This window comes from Biomphalaria glabrata, chromosome 13, assembly GCF_947242115.1.
Source record: "Biomphalaria glabrata chromosome 13, xgBioGlab47.1, whole genome shotgun sequence".
NCBI classification, from domain to species: domain Eukaryota; kingdom Metazoa; phylum Mollusca; class Gastropoda; family Planorbidae; genus Biomphalaria; species Biomphalaria glabrata.
Window position 1 is genome coordinate 35430852 of NC_074723.1, and position 22832 is coordinate 35453683.

The 22832-nt window shown below is 35.8% G+C and overlaps 1 protein-coding gene across 1 annotated transcript; it reads left to right on the plus strand.

Moving 5' to 3' along the window:
• Nucleotides 1–52: 52 nt before the first annotated feature.
• LOC106071818 (tumor protein p63-regulated gene 1-like protein) lies at nucleotides 53–13684 on the plus strand. The gene is made up of 5 exons (XM_013231998.2): nucleotides 53–558; nucleotides 2244–2335; nucleotides 4475–4651; nucleotides 5333–5534; nucleotides 6646–13684. The coding sequence occupies exons 1-5, from the start codon at nucleotides 136–138 to the stop codon at nucleotides 6787–6789; spliced, it is 1038 nt and encodes a 345-aa protein (XP_013087452.2). The 5' UTR covers nucleotides 53–135; the 3' UTR covers nucleotides 6790–13684.
• Nucleotides 13685–22832: the final 9148 nt, after the last annotated feature.

The following is a 22832-nucleotide window of genomic DNA, read 5'->3' on the forward strand; positions in this document are numbered from 1 at the left end:
ATCCTTTTTTCTTAGACTATTTAATAATTTTTAATAACCAACCAAACATCCTTTTCCAGGAACTAACTAAAAATCTGTCACTGATAACAAGTCCAAGTGATTTAATTTATTAGATAGATCTAGATTCTAGAGAAAATGGCCAATTTAAAAGATTTAGCAGATAAAAGTGATACACTTTCGACAGAAGGCTTAGACGATGACAAACCAGTTCCGCAAAAGGAATTCGAAGGTGCCACATTAGAAATAAGTTCTAATGTCAATGACATTACAGTTACAGATAATAATCGTAATAGATCTACTAACAACAACCTAACAACCGGTAGCGAATTCAGAGCGACAGATAGTGATGATGTATCAGTAAACGTAGTGCAACCAAGCCTTTTCAGATCATTCTCAACTAGCAGTAGTAACAATGCTCAGGACAGTAGAGGATTATCAAGAAACAGGCCTGGCAGTATGATAGGAAGTGCTAGTAATAAATCTGGAGCCAGCCGTATTTCTACTAGACCTGGAGTAATCCAATCGGATTTGTCAGCTAGATCATTTTATTGTTATAAAGTAAGTATCTAATTCTAAATCTAGACTCTAGACCTATAGAGTATAGACTGTATAGACTCATAGACTAGATTTACATATCTAGGCTAGTATGTATTATATTAAATTATAATGTTAATGTATATTCTATATAGATCTAGTATTTATATACACTGTAGTGTATTATGTTATATAAATATTATACTTATAGTATACTATAAAGAATAGCTCTAAAATTCTAGATCCAGCAAACAGGACATAGATTTAAAGAGAAAAAAAATGATTATATAGTTATAAATATCGACTTGAGTACAAAATAGCAATATGCCCTTTTATGGCAGACCCTTTCATGTTAGTATTAGGGAGCATCTAGTCTCCTATTATTATACACAATACAATACACAATACTGAGAAAAAAAAAAGACGGGGGTGGGGGTTCTTGTCCAATATAGCTATTGAACTACTATTACCATGGTTACTTACTTTTCTTCTCTCGGATAGTCCTAGTAAACTTTCTGTTCAAAAGTCATCACATTTATGATTTAACTAGAGCAGTTCTTCCCTAACTGTGTTCCACAGAACCCCAGTGATCCATCAGGCCTGAATAGGTGTTCCACGAACTGGAATAATTATCTAGGCCACCAAGTGAATTAATCTATCTAAGTGTAATATAAGAAGTGTTCCAATAAATACTCAGAAGTGAGAAGTGTTCTGTTAAGGAAAAAATTTGGGAACCACTTCTTCTTCTTCATCGTTCTCATTGTTATGTTGGAGTGTTCATATGACTAGACCAATACACGAGATGAACTGCGGAGTGGTTTCCAAATCAGGGAGCTCTCCATATAGTTTTCTTTCTAATGGGGTGATTTGGGGCCAATGTCTTACACGGGCCTTTTGGTAAAGAGAACACTTTTGGAGGACGTGGTTGGCATTTTCTGGTGATATTCCACATGGGCAGATTTCACTGGTTCCAATTTTGAGCTTCCGGTACATGTGTTGTCGCATTCTGTTGTGTCCGGTCCTGAGTCCAAAGAGTAGACGTTGGTCTTGTCGGGATAGCTTATAGTAAGCATCATCTTTCTTGTGATTTGGATGGGAGCTCGTCTATTTCTCATTTATTTTATCTACAATTAATTTCTTCATTTCTTCTGGATAGAGTGCAGAGTTTATTTGTGAGGGGGAACCACTGAACTAGGGCATTGAACTAGCAACAGTATCAAGTATTGCCTGTCCCTACTAACTCACTAATCAAGCTTTGAGCTGACCACAATAACTGTTTATGACAAACACAATTGCGCACCAACCAATTAAAAAAAAAACTTTAAAATATGAACTTATCAAAACAAATACTGTTGATTTGATAATACATCTTTACTTGATATTTTACTGTTACTTTACTTTTTAGTCTTCTGTCCTGAAGCAGGGGCGTATCTAGGAATTTTTCATCATTTTAGGCGGGAAGGGGGGGGGGGGGGGCTTGAGTCTTTGGGGCCCCCTGCATTTTGTGTACTATTTAATATTTAATGTACAAAACACTAATTTCGGGGCCCCCTCAAGTGGGGGCCTGGGGGACTTTCTAATTCTCCCCCCCCCCCCACCCTAGCTACACCACTGTCTACAAGATTTGTTTAAAATGCTAAAATTAGCTGCTGGGTACAGGCTAGATAGTCTAAAGCTAAGACTAACCTGTTTTTTGTATTGTTTTGAAGGAAACCCATTTTGAAAAAGCTGTTAACACTGTGAAAAGTATCATCAAGCCAGAGCTAGATGGAGAATTGAAGTCAAGTTGGCTTCTTACTGAGTAAGTTTTGATTTACAATATATCTGAATAACTATACTGCCATGTAATTAGTAATGTGTTAGTTTGTAGTAAATTTGTATGATTTAAGCCCATTATTTTGGCAGATCATGGATTCTTAATACCATACTTAATTTTTTTCTTTAAATAATAATTTAATTATAGCTTTTATATAGCACTACTTTCATGGTTATAGCATTCTAAGAGTTCTATGGTCCAATCTTATTTGTGGACCAGTGGTGGGGAGGGAGTATCTGGGAAAAGGTTTTCTGGGCTGACTTTAGCTCAGTAAACACAACTCTGCTCGTGTCCGGTTTTGAACCTCGAGCCCCCTAGGTAGCCAAGCCAAGTTCAAGTGTACTTAGCCACTTGCCCACACTTCCCCTTTCTTCCCTAAGTGTTTTTTAATTGCTTAAAACTTTATCTTGAATAGTTTCCCTTTGTTAAGCATCCATTTCGTTTTAATCTTTCTTCTTCTTCTTCTTCTTCTTCTAGCCAGCTTTATTGCTGCTGAGTGTGCTGTTTTCTTCAGCTGTTCAGCACTGCCGTACAGGGTGTTGGTTATGTTGGGCTGTAGTGGAAGTAGGGTCTGCCTAAGGTGGATTAGGGAGGGGCATTCAAAGAGGATATGGTTTACGGTTTCAAAGGGGTGGGCGCAATGTCTGCAAAGGGGTAGTTGTGTGGAGTTTATTTTGTTCAGGTGGTAATTTAATAGTGGTGTGTGTCCTGTTCTTAGTTGGAAGATTGTAGATTGTTCTTTGCGGGGGAGGAAGTTAATACTGTCCAGTTTGTTAGGCTTAGTCATTTCTCTGTACAGTTTTAATCTTTCAACATGTTTTGACTTCTTAAGTTTAAAATGTTTTGAATGGGGGTGTTTTATTATCATGCTTTTTCTGGTGTTGGTGACAGAAGACAAGTTCCAGGTTTCTATTTTATGCGCTTTCACATGTGTTGTTTAATATATTTCGGAAGAAAATTTATAATTATTTTGAAAAAAGTATTTTGTTTATTCAATTTGGATCATAAAATATTTCCTAGACCCAGAGGTCTTGTTCACTGTCTGTGACCTTTTATTTTCATTACCAAGATCAAATATTTATTTTGTTCGATATGAATAACATTGTTCTTGAATGGATTTCCCGTTCCATACTCGCTGTAGTTTTTTTTTTACAGCAAACGAAAAGGTTGTTGAAATTTATTTATAACTTGGTAGTGCACTACAAATGAATAAAGTGAATGATTCCGCCAGAATGGGGGGGGGGGGGGGGATAATTACAGAGATTAAGAGTTAAAGTGATTCTGGGTTCTATGCTAACAAAAAATGCATTCAGGACTAGACTATATTATTATCAATACAGAGTAAGTAGTTCACTGTTCTCACATTCCTCGGCTTTACTAGTTAATAGAGAATCATTCCCTTTACATTGCTACATTTCAACAGAAGTTGTTTTTTTTTCGCTTCTCTAAAGTTTTTTCACTCTATAGTTCAGAACTTGACATTAATTTTAAGCAGCTGTAGACACTTAGTGTACAGAATGGAGTCACTGGAAATAGTTTAATCTTCTTTCCAATATTTTATCAGGATTAATCACAAAATTGTACAGAAAGGAGTGAAGTTGCTGAAAAAAAGACTAAGACTGCTTTATTGATCCTTATGGAAATTTGTTGTGATTACAAGGACTCTTTTCTCATATAACAGAAACATATAAATAAATAGAACAGACACAACATAAAAAGTTCATTCACCGACTACACACAGGCATCTTGGTCCTTTTCATGTTTCCCTGATCAACGAGTGGTGTTGATATAGTCTAACCGAGTAAGGTACGAACAAGTTTTTGTACCGCTCTGTTCCTGTCTTGATTGACAGCAGTCGCCCATTTTGTGATGACTTGACGTAGTTCTGATGGAGGGGGTGGTCGTTGTCTTCCAAGATTTTTCAGATTTTTCTTTGACATTTTTGTTCAAAATGTTCCTTTAAAGATGCTAATGTTGTGCGTGTGATTTTTAATGCCCTTTTTATGATATTTTCATTGAATCTAATTTCCAATATTTTATCAGGATTGATCACCAGATTGTACTGAAAGGAGTAAAGTTTTTGAAAAAAAATTCTTCTAATGTAATTTCCAAAATTTTTTTCAGGATCGATCACTGGGATTTTGAGAGAGAGAAGATCATCTTGCTGACGGAGTACTCCATGTTTATTGTCAAGTATAACTTCATCAATGAAACCCTGTACGAGTACCGGAGAGTCATGCTACATCTCATCAACGCCATCTACATTGGTGATTTTCAATACCCAACAACCTCTCTGATGCCGTAAGTGATACTTCACACTCTGAGAAATGTACCTGGTATTCATACCTAACCCTTCACTAGCAATGAAGCTTGGTGCTGGACTTATGGATTAGACCCATCAATAGAAAGGGATTTTAGAGCACATCTTGCTACTGCTAGATTTGCCTTGCAGTAGTTTAAACGATTGATTGTTTTGTTTCATAAGCCTCTGATATTCCTTCAGAAATGAAAAGTATTATGCCCTATCCCTAATCTCCTGAAGGATGAGCTTGGAACGGGTGACCTGAGTCAGCCAGGAAAATCAATGACTTGGCAGAATTTAAGTCATCAATTAACATGCATGACTAGATTGACCTAGGGACACATGTGGGATGCAACCATCTTCTTTTTTGAAGCAACATCTGTATTTTATAAGATAAGATATATATTTTTTGATAACTTGGTATTTTTCACCTCCATTGGAGGAACCAAAGACGGAAGATAGTATGATCCAAATCAGAAGTCGAACAGAATGTTGTTATGGCTGATTTCCTTTGGGGCTGTTGGGCATTGAGAAGACCTGGATATGAAGGTTGTTGAAGATTCCATCAACTTTATTTCACTAGCTTTACCAGTACGAGTCATCCCTTTTTGTGGAGTTTTATATATATACATGTATATATATTTACTAATATTATAATAGTTTTTAATATGATCTTATAGAGACCGCAAACATGGCGGGATTCAAATCAGGTGGGACAAGGGAGAGCAGCTGTCATTTGGTCAGAAATGGAATCCTTGGTGCTCAGACATTCCCTGGGTCACATTGTCTCATCACCCACTCATCTACAACCCGAAAGAATCGGAAACGGTGACCTACAATGTTGATGAGTTTTTTGAGTCCATAGTCACAGCTGTTAGTAAGGTAGTGATGTTTTGTGTTTTCTTGCATTGTACTAACATATATTTAACTCTTTCTCTCCTAATTGACGATGCCAACGTTGATTTGACCCCCATTAAACTAAACTGATTTTTGGATTTATAAAATTTATTTTGTGTTTTGTAAATAAAGCATGCATCCTCTTTTAATTCAATACCAAATATCAACATTTTCTGATAACAAGCAAAAAAGTTAATTGAAGTTTAATCATAACAGGATAGTTAAATACAAATGAGCAAAAGGAATAATACTATTGAAACAAAAAAAAAATTATGGAGAGAAAGAGTTAAGTCCTGTTTATTCAGAGCCATACTGTATCTCACTACTTTAGGAATAGTAAAGTGCCAGGGTGGAAGGTTGGTTCAGCTTTCTGCTTGGCATCAGGCCTAATGATCAGAAAAATATATTATTATTTTTATTATGTTTTATGGTTTACTTAGCCTGAACGAAATGCAACTCATATCCTGAAAATTGAAGGGTTTTGTTTAGTGAATTCAAATCCAGATTATACAGTGAAGGTCTGCTTACTACAATATCATTCCTTTTTTACTGAAATGTGTCAGTGGAAGATCTAGTAAATGATATGTTGAACGTCTAGACAATGCAACAACACTTCTAGAGTGTATTTAGCAGATCATCTGTTTAGAGTCCAGGTTAAGCATAAAAACTGCTACACTATATGTAGCAGATGATCTGTTGAAAGTCTAGGCAAAGCATAAAAACTTCTAGATTTGCTTTCATAGTTTCTTCTTTTTTTAAATTGTCTGCACTGAGTCTGACTAATTTATATGAATGCCAGCAGATTAACAAGCTCTGAAAGCACACACTATCAGTTTCCCAAGAAGCAGAGTAAAAGATAGGTCCATATTTTGATTGAATGTTTCAAATGTTCCTTTAGAATTGAAGGTTACATCCTAGCCCAAACCTCCAGCAGGATGGCAGTGGGCAGGGTTCAAACTTGGGATGACAGTACAGAGTGTATACCACACATCCAGGCAGTGATTGGCTGCTATGCATGCAGTTCTCTTAGCTAAGCTTACACTAACAATTCATTTCCACAACACTAAAAATCTTTTGTGTTTTTGTCTCCTTTTAGGTGTTTACAGAGAAAAGGCCTGGCGAGAAAGTGAAAGTAGTTGAAGGTCCTATTCTGATTGAAAGCTACGCCAGTCCTGCATCCCTTGTTTTCAACCAAGGTGGGATCGGGTTTTTCAGAGACAGAAATGGTGTCAGCTTTTAAGCACTACTCCTTTAAAATGTATGAATTTTAAGACACAATGATGTGATAAATCCAGCTGTATAGATTGTCATTATTCCTTTTCGTTTCTTCTTATATATTTAAATTTATTCGACATATCCACATAATTTATTAACTTTTGCTAGATTTTCAAATACGTTTTGCCTTTTTTGTATCCACAGATTTTAATTTATTTTGTTTTCGTTTGCCTTTAAACATTTGACCCCATTATGAAAGTTCTGTACAATTTTAGAGTTAAAAAAAGATAGGAAATAAACATTTAAATAATCTTGAACCTATAGAAAAGCTATTGAGTCTGACATTTTGATGAATAAGCTATCACTTCATATTAAGTTCCAAATATGAAAAAAAAAAATTATATTAAGCCTGCTATCTTTCATAAAATATTGAGGAAATCAGTTTTCAAATTTTTTGGTAAAGTGCTTTTCAAGCCATTACTGGCATGGTCAAGATTTTATTACTATTGTTATTATGTTTAGGATCTCATTAAATTTGTTTATGTTTTATTGTACCACTGAGCAGTGGTCCTACTGTTTATTCAGATTTAATTCAGTGTTAGAAATTTTAGATTTTTTTATCATTTTCTTAGGGATTGAATTTTTTTTTTTTTAACTTCAAGCCAATGCTAACTTCAGACCTATGACATGTTACTTTCAACTATTATGTCTTAGTAGCCCTATTAATGTTACAGATCCATATAAAATATATTTCTATGCCTTCTTTCACATATTTAACAATGCAAAATTAGGTTAGGATTAGCGGATACCTCTTTTAATTTATCTTTATATTTGCGCACACAAATTTTATCATTCTTGATTATTGTTTCTAGTGTTTGTTGGTAGTGCTACTGTCTGTAGCTTATATTTGATTGACATTCATTTCAGGTCCTACTTTTGCTGTTCTTATTGTCATGTTTTTTTTGTTGTTTTTTTTCCGTCATGAATATATTGTACAGAAAAATGTATTAACAACCTTAATATTTATACATAGAGCAGACGGCTGTGCCATATATTTACTGTAGACAATGCGAACCCAGTGCCACTATCTGTGTTGCTTTCTTAGTTGTATGTTTGTTACTGTTTGCGCTTATTGCACTGGACGTAAGAGGTCTTACACAATGTTTGTCCTCATACATCCATGGTCATTGAAACTTAGCAGGTCTGTTTGAAACAAATAGTTATCAAGTTGTAGGAAAGCTATGACAGTTTTCACTTTTCTTACATAACTAAATAATGTGCATCGAAGCTGTGCTCAAAGATATGAGCATCATTTTTTTTTAAAAAGTCAAGTTAAGCACATCAGAGCTTTATCAGTGTATTGTTTGGCAAATTATGTGGGTCAACAGGGTTTTATGAAGCAGTGTAAGATATTGCTATTTTTATGTAATATTGTGACGTAAGACAATGCATTATTATTTTTTTCAATAATTTCAAAATACTTTATGACTAAAGCTATGGTAGTCATCTCTGTTTGAAAAGTTATTTAGGCCTAAGTTAATTGGAGACTTACCAATTTCTATGTCATTTTAACATAGAGTATTGAGAAACATTTAAACTTACCATTTGTTTCCTCTCATTATCACCTTATAATGATTTTTTGCAGGCATTAAACTAAATAAATGCATACTAACTAACGGTAGATTTAATGTTTTGGTGCACTCTAGTTATCATGACAGAAACTTTGAAGTACCGGTACTAGACATGAAAATAAATTTGATGTAGCGGGTACTAACCTTATATTTGTAAGCTTGAATCGAAAACTCTTTTAACTATAGCAAAAAGCTCTTCATGGATTATTAGTGGATCTTAATGCAGAAGTCAATTGTTAGGGTTAAATCCAACCTGCTCTGTTATGATGTATGGAAGGCTCATCGGAAAGATGTTTCTAAATCTGTGTAGATTGCCTAGTCTTTCTCTTTTGCTTTTAATTCTTGTTTTTGTTTTTTTTTTTTTTAATTGGCTGTCTCATTTTGTTATGTTTTTTTTTTTTTTTTTGGTTATTAATCTTAAAATGTATAAACAGTAATCTTTTCTGTTTAACTTTCCAGTTAATCTTATTTTTCATCCTGAATGTTTATGTTGATTAATGTTGTAGTTTATATCTCTTGTGCAATGAAATCTTGGATCTATAGCCAGTCCTTTATCTCCATGACTCTGGCTTGCTTATTATAGGAGTCATTAAAAACTGACACCATTGTCCGTTTACTGACATCATTCATAAATTTATTTTGTCAAGGTTCCACTGTTAAGCATCAGTGCGGATTAGATCACAGATTACATTGTGTTATGAACTGGTATAGACATCTGGTATAAACATTGAATTCAGAAAATAAATTTGAGTTGAAGATGTTTTTTTAACTTTTAATATTGAACAATATGGACTAGAATACAATTGCCTTCTGTAATTTCTTATAAACTTATGGAAAATTAAGAGTAGAATAATAATAAGATTACAAATGATTCATTGATCCTTATTGGAAATTTGTTTGGATTAAATCGACTTTCTTTTTTTTTTCAATTACACCGACATTCCACAAAAGATAACAGACGCAACAGACAGAGAAGCTCATTGAGTGACTATACACAGATGTCCTTATTAACTATACACAGATGTCCTTATAACTATACGCAGATGTCCTTATCTTTTTTTTTATGTCCCCTTGTCAAGGAGTATGTCTGACAAAATGAAGAGCAAATAAGTTTTCATACCATTCGGTATTTGCATTCATGCTCAGAAGTTGCCCACTTTTCAACCACTTTAATAGTGATGATGGAGCAGTTGTTGACTTCTAAAATTATTTTAACTTTGAGACGTCTTTGTTAAAAAAGTTTATTTAAATATGGTAGGGTTGTGCGTGTGGTTTTTTGATGCATTTATTTTTGGAATGTCTAAGCTGCGAAACAAATTACTATATATGTTAGCAGATTTTGTATCATTGCTCAGTAAAAATTAACCAAGATGCTTATTTATTAAAGTGGAAAAATAGTAGTTACAGTGGGTTTATTTGGATACATTGTTTCTAATTTCAACCAATCATTACCAGCTGAGTTGTCTCTTCACTTTTTGTTTATATCTTGGTTGAATGAATAATGAATATTATTTGGAGTTTTGTTGGTAAAATGTCTTTTGATCCTTGTTGGTTTTAAAAAACAGAGAGACTATTGTGTGATCTAAGTCACTAAGAAAAATTAACCTGTGATTGTGCATGCTTTTCTTTTAGCCTCATTGATATTGAATATCTAGAGGAAATGTTTTACTATTTGATTTTGCATAAATCTGACTGGATGTATCATTCTGGCCTGTATTTATACGAATCAATAATTTATCTTGTATGTAACTTTGAGCCTAGTCCCGGGCTTAGATCTAAAATGTTCAGAGTCCTGAGAGTGTTGGACATAGAGTTAAATGCGAAATGTTTGTATTAAAGATGTTCACGATGAACTAAACAATGTCAAGGACACTAAACTGAACTTCCCTGTTGCCGACTAAATAAAAAGAATTGAGCTGTAGTTCTATTGATATCTCCAAGTGCGGCAGTTAATCTGCGTATCAAATCTCCTTGATTGCTTCTAGTTGGTTGCCCATTTTGTTTTGAAGTATTACGTCGCAGACTGAAAGTTTCATGCTTCCTCCTGACATTACTTTGTCCTGCACGTGGAAGTGCTTTGACAAACTTGGCAGTTACCAAAACGTGCACAAATATACTTTTTCAAAAACAAAGCTCATCAACACTTCCTGTGTTTTGTACACCGGATGCGCCAACAAGCTAGCTTTATTGCTTTTCCCACTATGTATGAAAATCATGGATTGACTGTAAAAAAATTCTCACTAACTTCTTTACAATAAGAGCTTAAGAGATTTAATACTTTTAGGACTATGACTTTCATTGAAAGAAGGTTGTTGAAACATTTTATCCATTTTTTCTTCTGAGCTTCAGAAATACATTTTCTAAGTTGTCTAAAGCACAATATTCTAACACAGAAATTGCAGGTTATAAAAATCTGTTATTTACTGCACTGTATTAATGGAGCCCAGCGATTGGTAAGAAAAGAGATCAATGTTTGAAATGTCCCCCCCCCCCTCCATCCCGCTGGGCTCATGATTATCTGAATTTTGCTTCAGCTTTTTCCTCAGGCTGTGGGCTTAAAGTCTTGTAGATTTCCTCGATAATCAAGCCCAGCCACTGGTAGGAAAACAGGTGTGAAATTTTCCATGACGAATTGTATTAAATTTTTTTTTTTGCTGATTGAGTTGATTCAAATATTTTTCATTGTTTTGTTTTTTAAACTTGTTTTTGCTTTTGCACCGACACATAACCTGTGCCTGCTGTTTTTAATAGAATATTCCTTCAAAATCATGTTGCTGCTTTGCTAATGTTTTGTTTTAAAAGATAAAAAGTGCACTTTCAAATCTCTTTCTCTGTATATTTTTTTTTAGGGCTGTAGGCTTTGTATTTCATGTTTATGCTGTCTCCTTACTCCTTGTCCCTGCGTTTGAGCCCTTTTTGACACTTACTAATTAAATTCAATGTTATTCTGTTTCTGTTCGACCTTTTTTAGAATTTAAATTTTACATATATAATAGTAATAATAGTTCATTCTGTCCATGAAGCACTGTTAAGAAAGAAAATTTAGGCTCAAGGCGCTGTAATAACATTACAAACACAACAGCTAAATTGACAATTAATCTAAAAAAGTTTTAAACAGATAGATCTTAATGTTCTTCTTAAAAGTGGTGTAGCATGTTGTCTGTCTGAGATCAATGGGAAGTGAGTTTATAGATAACTTAATGAAATTTCTCTAGGTAATCTTTGTATTGTTTCTATTCAGTTTTTTTTTGTCTTGCTACATATTCACCATCAACTATCTCTTAGTCTGTTGGACCAATGGGGCACCACACGAGATCTGTCTACCTACCGTCTTTCTCCATTCCTCTCTGTCCTTTGCTTTGGATAGAATTTCATTCATTGATAGACCTGTCCATTCTTTGATGTTCTCTTCCCATCACTATCTCTGTCTTCCTCTTCTTCTTCCTGGTACTGTTCCCTGAAGGAAGGTCCTTGCGAGCCCTGAGGACCTTTCCATGTGGCCTTAGTTTTGAGTTACATTTTTTTGGCATTTTTTGACAGTGGTTAGCATGTCATCATGGGGTCCAATTGCTGTATTAGTTCTGTTTCAAATCTCTTCATATAAATTTCTACATATTAAACTGTTTATTCATCACAGCCAACATCTTTCTTTAGAATGACTTAGGATGTATTGATGTTTTGTTATTAACTGTTTCCTTGAGATCAACTGATAATGGCCTCCAATCTTGTCTCTCTTTATTTGTATCAATACTGTGTTCTAATTTGGTTGTAGATTGTGCGCATTATAATTTTATTTTTAACAAAAAGAAATCTATTATGGCAGTGACCAACGCCTGGGCTCTCTCTGCTTAGTGCTTAGGAATAAAATAACTAAGTCAGAAATGTGTGCTAAGAAACGTATTCATTGCATCAAAAAAAAAAAAAAGATAGTCTGCTAAATGTTTATTGACATTGTTATATTAGTGTGTTATTTTTTTTTTTCATTCCTATAAATGTGTGTATTATTATATTGTATTTCATTCTTATGAATTCATTTACAATCAGTAATTGTTGCACTCAGTTTTAAGCCAGCATTTATGGTTTTTAATATTTGCATTTTATTCATTAATTTAGAGACAGTGTCAGAATGTTATGTTGTTTTTTTTTACTTCATCTTGATTTTTCTCTTGACTGCCCAAATTCCCATTTCCCTGGGAAAACTGCTGACTACTGAAACTTCTCTTTACCTCTTGACTTTTGAGTCTTTAAAATTTTATTTTCTTAATTTATTTTGTTGTAATAGTTTGAACTTGACACTAGTTTCTTATACAAGTCCACATTTTCAACTGATGTTTTATTATAAATATAGATTTTCTTTTGGTGTTTTGCTGCTAAATATTATATGAGTAATTTTTATAAGCTAATGGTGTGCATCTTTTTAAACTGCACCGTACTATGGTACAAATAGCTCTCCCTTTTTTAGTTTGAAAATACAATGTAAAGCCAAATTAACAGTGCAATACTATTGAGCTTCTTATGCTATGTTGTTTGTAAAGACTTGGCCATACCACTATAAACAGGGCCGGCCTTAGGCATAGGAAAACTGGGCAGCTGCCTAGGGCCTCTGATTGGTGAGGGGCCTTGTAAAGGACTGGTAACAATTTTTTTTATTTAGAAGGAATAGCTAAGCTTGTGCTTTATGTTATTAGTTGAGTCACTAGTTTTTAAATAAAATGCGTCATTTTATTTTTTTAACTGATTTTTTTTTCTCTATTTCATTTGGGGCCACCAAATTCACTTTGATGTGGGCCCCCAATCGTCTAAGGCGGGCCCTGCTGTAAACAGAGGTTGTTGTCTTTCGTGACAATATTTTTATTATTCTGTTGTGATGGTTTGTCATACACCAAAAAAAGAAAAAAAAAAGTTTTTTATTTTTTACCGGTATCTAGATTTTTATATTCAATATTTCTTAACTGTGTCTGTATTCAGTTTAATGCTCTAGAAGTCCTTTTCTTTTATGTATCTCAATGTTGTTTCATATAATAAAATCTATGCAGAATGGAACTATAATAATAATCCATTCTTAAAGAGCTGATTACATTCATGATTATTTTGGCAAGGTTTGGGGGAGGGGGGGTCACCCACCCCTCCCCCTTTTGTTTTAGATACACAATACAGATATGTTATTTGTAGATCACTAATGTAATATAGTGTTGTGTATGTAGATCACACTGTCAAAGCATCTACTGATTAAACAAAAATATTTTTGTTGTCTGGAATAAAGAATTATAATAAATGACAATACAAACATACATTCGTTTTGTGTTGTTTTTTTTTCTAACGCATTTAAAAAAATAAATAAAATGCTATCAAGCGCGACAACTGAAGTAGTGGCCCAGAGATAACGACTAAGCTAAGGGTTCTCTCCCTTGACGACAGATACACCTTGCTACCTGGACATGCTGGAGATGGCAGCTAATTATGGTACATAAAACACTAAACCATAATCTTCAAAAACAAAACCTAATAAAACAAAAATACTCAGAAAGACACAAAGATTAAGGCACATTTCTCGTCTCATATGCTAGGACAAATTTGTACAAATGCCCCTTCTTCCCTGGTGCTATTAGAGCATGAAATGGGTTGCCTGAGCCAGCCAGACTGCCAAGTCATTGGTTAACATGCATGTATGGCATAATGGTCTTTTTTTGAAGTAACGTCTGTATATGATAAGATATGATTAGATAAGAGACTAGGTGCTTCAAGAGGACTGGGTGGCCCAGTGACAAGAGAAGATAACGCTTAAACGTCGACAATTTCTTACCTAGGTTGGTAGACTGCACTGACTATGAAAAAAATATGAAGGAATTGCCATCTATAGGACAGATGATGTAAAGGTCATATGTTTCTTTGGCCCACTGTTAACTAGGGTGTCATGTGGCCAGCGCAATGACCAAGCACCTTTACTTTTCCCCAACCAAAGATTCTGAAGTAAAAAATCCCAGTCTTCACCAGGGTTCAAACTCGGAACCCCTCGGTTCTGAAGACATTAGGCCTACCACTCAGCCACAGCCCCTCCTCCGTGAAATTAAAAACCCCAGTCTTCACCAGGATTCGAATCGGGGGCCTATAAAAAAAAATCGGTTAGGAATCCAATTTAAAGCGCTTTAAAATTACCGTCCAGCCACCGCGCATCCAGAAAAATTTTATATAGGCCTAGATCTTACAATGTGTTACGGAAATTCGGTAGGGATTATAAAGTTTAAAAATAAAAATAATGATTGTATTTACATTCAGTTCAGCAGATCATAAAAATTAGACATATTTCTACGTTGTTTTTTGTTGTTGTTGTTGTTTTTTTTTTGTTAATCGTTTCGTTAGGTAGGTATATATATACTCCGTGCCTGTAATGTTTACAGCTTTCTCTGTGCCTAATTATTGTTTAAGAAGAAATGGGGGAAAAAATTTATAGTAGTGAACCAAACAAGCAAACTTCAACGTAATAAGATATAAATAGTGATTTGAAAGCATTAACACACAGTTCCAAAGTGTAAGCCTAAATTCTGATATTGCTTAGATCTATATAGGCTATATACATTATAGAGATAGGCTTATATATAATCTACCGTTAGACCTATATGCTCAGATTTTTTGGATAACGTAAAACTACTTTTGAAAAGAAAAAGTGGCATCTTTTTATCCACATACACCCCTCTCTCTGGTGTCTGGGTTTTTTACAAAAAATGATAGTTCTGGAATTTTGACCTACAGTAGATTGAACATCGGGAAATTGGCCAACCAGAAAAATCGCCACAGGTAAATGGGCGCTCTAAGACCTCAATCCAGAAGTCATGCATGACTCAGAGATTGGCTCTTCTCCTTTTCGCCATACATCAGCTATCAAGTAAATCAGAGGTTCACAATTTTTTTGACCCGGGGACCCCTTTTAAATTTTTAGTCAAAACTTGTCACAAGTGAAAAAGCTACATAAATGCATATGATATTAGTAACAAAGGCATAAAAATAAAGTTGTTGAAGGAGTGGTTATTGAGATTAAACTTTTGTTTTAATTTTAATTTTTTTTTTTTATAATAATGTCTTGGATGTGGTTGCAATGATATTTTATGAGTGTATACCTACATATACTGTCTGCTTAACGAGAACACATTTCGAGTCCGTTTCTTTAATATGTGATGAGGTTCATTGCGGCAATGAATCCTCGTTGTACCAAATAAGAAGACATGAAAGCAGTTTTAACAGCTTCTTTATATTGACATATAATGTTTTATCGTATTCTTGCTTAAACATTGGTTTAAGCTCCTCGTTGGTGTATATTTCAATAAACTGCTCCTGCATAAATATATTATAGGTTCATCTGTGATTGGGATCTGAGTTTGTCCACGCGCAAAGGGTTCAATCCAAAGTCTGGAATATCTAAGTGAAAAATGTTTTCAAATCTTTGAGTCCGAGGACCATAGTATGAGAACCACTGAATTAGATGATGATTCATGAACTGGCACCTTCGATATGGTCACGGAGGTCACGCATGAACTCACATCAGGCTCACAATATTAACCATGCCTTGACAACAATACATTGCATGTATTGTATTATAGCCGATATATTACTCATAAAATTATATTTGCACTGTCAACCAACCGGTCCAACAATATACAATTTTGTCGACAGCATTCGATCTGTCTACATCCACCCACCCCATTGGCGCCGAAGGCCATGAAGGGCCCTGGCCTGCTTTAGGACATCTTTCTATTCTGATCTATCCTGGGCTTTACGTCTCCATGCCCGGACTTTTAGATCTGCCTCTACGTCATCAAGCCACCGTGCTCGTGGTCTGCCTTTGGGGCGCCCCTCCACACACACACACACGCACCCGCACGTCTGTGTTGAAGGAAGAGAGATACTGTAGGATTGTGGTTGTTTATAGTTTGTTCTTCATGGTTTCTGATATTCAGTCTTTAAAAAAAAATTAAATACATCGGCTATCAAACAAATGGTGTCTGGAAATTTAGGCACTCGGATATTTAGGCACCCGGATAATTAGGCTTTTTTTTTTACAAAGCGGAAAATTAGGCACCAGAAAATTTATTTTGTGTTTATTTTACAATGGACCTCATTCACCAATCGTAAACAAACAACATTTTGCCACGTGGTTCTTTATATCTTCTATACAAATTACGTAATCCATAAAGGCTGTCACGTGATACGTAATTTTCATTGTTTTATCAATATTGTCACGTGGCTAAATGTGTTTATTTACGGTTGGTGAATGAGGTCCATTTAACTGTTTGACTGTAGAATCATACCGGTAATAGAACCGATTGTATCCTAGTGACTAGATTAACCAACGCATGGGCGTAGCCAGGGGGGGGGGGTTCTTGGGGTTCAAACCACCCCCCCCCCGAAATGAAATCCCCCCCCCCACTGGGGAACGGAATTAAGTGACTGATTTTTGCTTTCATTTTGTTTATTTTAGGTGAGATTTTAATACTAAATCATCACTTACCACAGTACAGCCGAGGCAGTTTTGAGTTAAAAACCCTCTACCAGGGGGTTTTGAGTTTAAATCCCCCTACCAGGGGGTTTTGAGATTTAAAAAACCCTTATCAGGGGGTTTTGAGATACAAATCCCTCTACCAGGGGGCTTTGAGTTTAAACCCCCCTACAGGAGGTTTTGAATTTTGAACCTCCTACCAGAGGTTTTTGCAGTTAAATCCACCTCTTCTATAAAACAAAACAAAAAAAATGCAAACAACAATCCCCAAATTCCAACAGCACAGTTGAGGAAGATTTTGATTTTAAAACCCCCTCCAAAATTTACGATAAACCCCATTTCAAAATAAAAAAAGCAAACTACACACTCAAAATTCTATAAGCGTAGCCAAAGGGGTTTTGAGTTTCAACCCCCCCCCCCCCCGCCCCCAAGTTGGGGTTTGAAGCTAAAAAGTACCTCTTAAATATAAAAATAAAGTAAATTACACACTATAAAATCTATGAGCGTAGCCAAAGGGGTTTTGAGTGTAAATCCCCCTCCTCCAGGTGGCTTTTTCTTTAAAGTTTAAAACCCCTCCAGATGGTTTTGAGTTTAAAATTCCCCTACAGAGCGTTTAGAGTTGAAAACCTCTCTCTTCAATATTATTTTAAAGCAAACTATAGTCACCACATTCTATGATCGTAGCTAAATGGGGTTTTGAATTAAAAACAAAACAAAAAAAACTCCAGAGATTTCTTAGTTTAAAACCCCTCAACAGATGATTTGACGAAAAAACTTTCCTTTTCGATATAAAATCTAAAGCGAAATACAGGCATGTAATTCCAAGAGCGTAGTCAAGAAAGGTTACAAATTTCTACCATTGGCTTGGGCTCCATTAATAAAGTGTGAATAGTCTTCTGCCGAAATTGAAAATCATTAAATGTATCTCAACAAAGATGGCTAAGACAGATTTTAAGAGTCAGTCATAGAGATCGGGTCTAAATCAAAGAAATCATTTGCTGAACTGGGAGTCGAATCCTTAGTAAGGTTGTGACAGAGCGTCGCATGAGGTTTTGCGGGACATGTTCTCACACAAAATGAATTACGCAAAATAAGAGTTGCGGAAACAGCTTGCCGGAAAATGCGCCGAACGGCGCGAGAGGGTCTAAGTCAGTAAGAATAGCACATTAGGTTTATGAAATAAAACTTTTTAATAGCAAGATAATGCACTGTAGATACCTCAGAATATGCATTTTGTTGGCTTTCAATACCAGAAATAGTGCCCGGCGGCGGGGCTTCGCCCCGCGCTGGGGGAGCGCTACGAACTCCCCCAGACCCCTTTGCTAGCAAGGGCGGGGAGTCTACAATAAACAATAATCGTCTTCCGAAAGGGTCAGAATGTAATAAAGATTAATTATGTGCACACACACACACACACATATATATATATATATATATAATTTTTTTTCGCGGGGGGGGGGGGGGGGGGGGGCGGGGGGGGGGAATTCCCCCCCAAAACCCTCCCCGAAACAAAATCCTGGCTACGCCCATGAACCAACGTATAGGTTAGGACCTAATTATCTTCTCTTTTGATCTTTATTTGACCTAATTATCTTCTCCTTTGATCTTTCTTTGATAATATATAAATATGGGCTAGATCAATGGGCGTAGCCAGGGGGGGGGGGGGGGTCACCGAAATTTAGTGACTGATTTTTCGCTTTGATTCTGTTTATTTTAGGTGAGATTTTAATTCTAAACCATCACTTGCCCCAGCGAAGCCAATGGGGGTTTTGAATTAAAAAAAAAAACCTACCAGAGGGGGTTTTACAGTCAAACCCCCCCCTCTTCTATATAACAAAACCAAAAAATAAAAGAATGCAAACAATCTCCTAATTCCAAGAGCATATCTAAGGAAGATTTTGATTTTAAAACCCCCTCCGAAATTTACAAGTTAACTCCCTCTCCCTTTAGCAGGGTTTGAAGCTAAAAAAATAACTCTTTAATATAAAAAAAAATCAAATTACGTACTCAAAATGCTATGGGCGTAGCCAAAGGATTTTGAATTTAAACCCCCCTTCAGTGGGATATGAAGCTAGAAAAATACCTCTTCAATGTAAAAAAAAAAAGCAAATTACACACTCAAAAATCTTTGAGCGTAGCCAAAGGGATTTTGAGTTTAAAAACCCCTCCTGTGGGTTTTGAGTTTAAATGCCCCAATACAGACTTTTGAAGTTGAAAACCCCTCTCTTCAATTTTATTCTAAAGCTAATTACAGTCACCAAATTCTATGAGCGTAGCTAAGGGGGTTTTGAATTTTAAAAAAAAATCCACAGATTTTTTAGTTCCCCCCCCCCCCCCAAATGATTTTGACGTGAAAACTTCCCTTTTCAATATAAAATGTAAAGCAAACTACAGTCACCTAATTCCAAAAGCGTAGTGGCTGCACTGGCTGGGCTCCATTAATAAAGTGCAGTGAATAGTCATCTGCCGAAATTGAAAAAGACTAAATGTGGCTCAACAAAGATGGCTAAGGCGGATTTTAGGAGATTATAGAGATCGGGTCTCAATCAAGGAAATCATATGCCGAACTTGGAATCGACCCCTTAGTAAGGTTGTGACAGAGCGTCGCATTAGGTTTGCGGGACATGTTCTCCGACAAAATGAATTACGCATAATAAGAGTTGCGATGACATGGAGGCGAAAAAAGAGACATCCTAGTACAACTTGGCGCCACATTTTCATGGAGGTCCTCAGAGCAGTTGGGAAGAGATTTTTGTGGAAGCAGCTTGCCGCCAAATGCGCCGAACGACGTGGGAGGATTTAAGTCAGTATATTATAAGAATAGCACATAAGTTTTTTGAAATAAAACGTTTTAATAGCAGAATAATGAACTGTAGATACCTCAGAATATGCATTTTGTTGCCTTTCAATACCGGAAATAGTGCTTGGCGGCGAGGCTCCGCCCCGCGCTGGCAATGGCGGGGAGTCTACATTTTTTTCCAGTAACTCCTGGAAGCAGCTATTCTAGGGTACAATAAACGTCTTCCGAAAGAATGAAGGGTCAGAATGTAATAAAGATTAATTATGTATACACACACACGCATATATATATATATATATATATATATATATATATATATATATATATATATATATATATATATATTTACCGGGGGGGGGAGATTACCCCCATTCCCGAAACAAAATCCTGGCTACGCCCATGGCTAGATCTATATAATAAATGGCGATACGCTCAAACATAGTATGAACCCCAAGGCCCAGTCTGACAAAAGAAGCTTGTTGTCCGCTTGACCATGACCTTGTAGACCCACCAACGTGGGCAGCATATTTCGTCCAATTATAGACCTCGGGGCGCTTTAAACCCAAGTGGCGAAATGGGACTACAGGGGGAAAAAAAGGGGGGGGATTGTTACACAATTTGTGGTGAGACTAGCCGGGTCATAGAAAGTTCAGCAAACACAATGGGCTCCAAAAGGTAAAAAAAAAAAAAAGGGGGGGGGGAGAGGACTATAACGTCTGTTTTTTTTTCCACCCGTGTATGTGTGCGTGTATGCGAGTTATTTATTGAATATTGTCAAGGTAGAACATGTTTCTAAGCTACAGGTAAAATAAAAAGTGCCCACTTTTTTTTTTTGACTGGGTTATCATGACCTTGTTGCTCAAAGTGATGAACTATCATCAGACATGTACAGCATACTTTGTGGGGGTTCAAATTAACTTCAAATTCCTTCTAGAACTCGTCATTGCGCCTGGTACCTTTCCACAGTGTCTGGCTATTTAGGCACTGGAATTTTTAACACCGACATTTAGGTTAGGCAACCGGAAATTTAGACATCCTCGGGTAAAGGCACTGGTATGAATGTACACGTTGGTTTCTTATAGTTATAATGTTTTTTTTTTGTTGTTTGGTGTAATTGTAAGACAACTTTCCATATGGACAATAAAGATTATTATTATTATTATAAAGACTATCAATCTGAAGAGTTGCTTTTGTGTTCTGTTCGTTCGAAATGTGGGCGATGAAATAGAAAGTCCTCAAGTCCACCTTCAGTCTATAGAAAAAAAGCAACACAGCTCACGTAGTGTAGTTTTACATAGCAAATTTTGCGTTAAAACCATTAGACTTTATTGGAAGAAAGTCTTAGCAATGTAACTTCTCAAATGGTTAAGTTCAGACATTTAATATTGTTCATATATTCATTATGGCTTTAGCACGAAACATCAAGTGATGCAAAATCTCTACGCCATTTATCTACATATACCTTGAAATTTTAAAGAAAATCGTTAGAGCATTTTTCGAAATAACATTTATATATAAATATATATATATATATAAATAAAGAATTGCTCGCTTAAGGGCATATGATAAGCAACCTAAAGGTTGCAGTCATGTTGGCCGAAGTAACGCTTCAGTCAAAGTTGCAAAATAATGGTGATATAAACAAGTTTTCTTTTTAACAAAGAAAACTTGAGCCAAGTGATAACCATTTATCCAATCAGAGAGAAGTGTTAAAAGTAGACTATAAATAGAGGCTTCCGGTTTTTACGACTGTTACTATTACGTAGCGTTGACGTCTTCCTTTGTCTTGACCCTATGAAAGCTTTTTTTTATCAGCTGTATTACTACTATTACTGCAGCCTCTCACCATTCCCTCCCTTGCTGACAGATTTGGGTCATTGCGGTAACCGCCCCTGAGTGCAAATGGTTCGAAATGTGGCCTTCGGGCTGTTTGACCACCGTTGATCACGTGCGCAACGTTATGATCACGTGTGTCTGAAGGTCAACGTAAACTGAGGGGGATCTAAGACATGGTTGAAAAAAATTTCAAGGGTCATCCACTTATGAAGTTAGAGAAGGAACATGTTTGTTTCGGATGTTCCTTGAAGTTGAAGATAATTTTGTATGACAACAGGGGGATGGCAGCGGGCAGGGTATGAACCCGGGGCCATCAAGACGACCGAAAGACAATCCAGAGCGCATACCGCATTGTGTTTGTAATGTTATTACAGCACCATGAGCCTACATTTTGTTTGTTAACAGCGCTTTATAAATAAAATTATTATTATTATACCTCCATTTTAACTGGCCAGCAGTTGTTCTTGGTAGGAAATAATTTTAGAGGTCCGTCCATTCATTTTACATTGTCCAGCCAGCTTTTCTTTGGACGACTCTTTAAATTCTTCGTGCTCCCTCCACTGGACCTTGAATAATGACTTTAGACAATATGACCAAACAGCTCAACATTTTAATGAAATAATTAATATTTTAATAACATTTTACAACATATATCTCTTTTTAAATGCCATATATCTGTGTTAAGAAAAACAATTGTGCATGTTAGGTAGGGCCTATTGGCTTATATACCAGTATATATCACATCACCTTCTCTAATCCCTTAATCTGTTATAGAATGTTGGGGCCCCACACAAGACCTCTTGACCGTTTTTCTCCATTCCTTGTGTCTTTTGCCTTTGATGGAATCTCTTTCAATGATAGGGTCGTCCTTTTTTAAGCTGTGGTCTTCCCATCGCTTTCTCTGTTTGCATCTTCTTCTCTTTGCTGGTACTGTTCCCTGTAGGAATGGCCCTTAGGACACTGTGATATGGCCATAGAGTTTTAGTTGGCATATTTGGCATTAGTTAGCAGCTTATCCTGGTGTCCAATCGCTGTATTAGTCCTGTTATGTATAAAATTATAATATGCTGATTGTATTATGCCTTTTGCACTGTCATCTCGATAATACCCTGTTCAAATCTTGTTACCGTCTTCCCCCGTTGTACTTCGCGAGGTTTTGGCCTAAGATGTAATAATCTTCAAATTCTAAAGAACATCTGAAATATTAATACACTTTTTTTGTAGCATCACATACCAAGATAACAAAAATCGTCAACAATTTCCAGTGGTTGGAGGTGATAAGTTAACTTCTTTTTTGGCTCATGCTGAAT

What these genes read in the sequence shown, in the direction of transcription:
- LOC106071818 (XM_013231998.2), top strand. Translation starts at nt 136, where the DNA reads ATGGCCAATTTAAAAGATTTAGCAGATAAAAGTGATACACTTTCGACA. An exon ending in GATCATTTTATTGTTATAAA is followed by an intron (nt 559 to 2,243) that starts GTAAGTATCTAA and finishes ATTGTTTTGAAG; the next exon opens with GAAACCCATTTTGAAAAAGC. An exon ending in CCAACAACCTCTCTGATGCC is followed by an intron (nt 4,652 to 5,332) that starts GTAAGTGATACT and finishes ATGATCTTATAG; the next exon opens with AGACCGCAAACATGGCGGGA.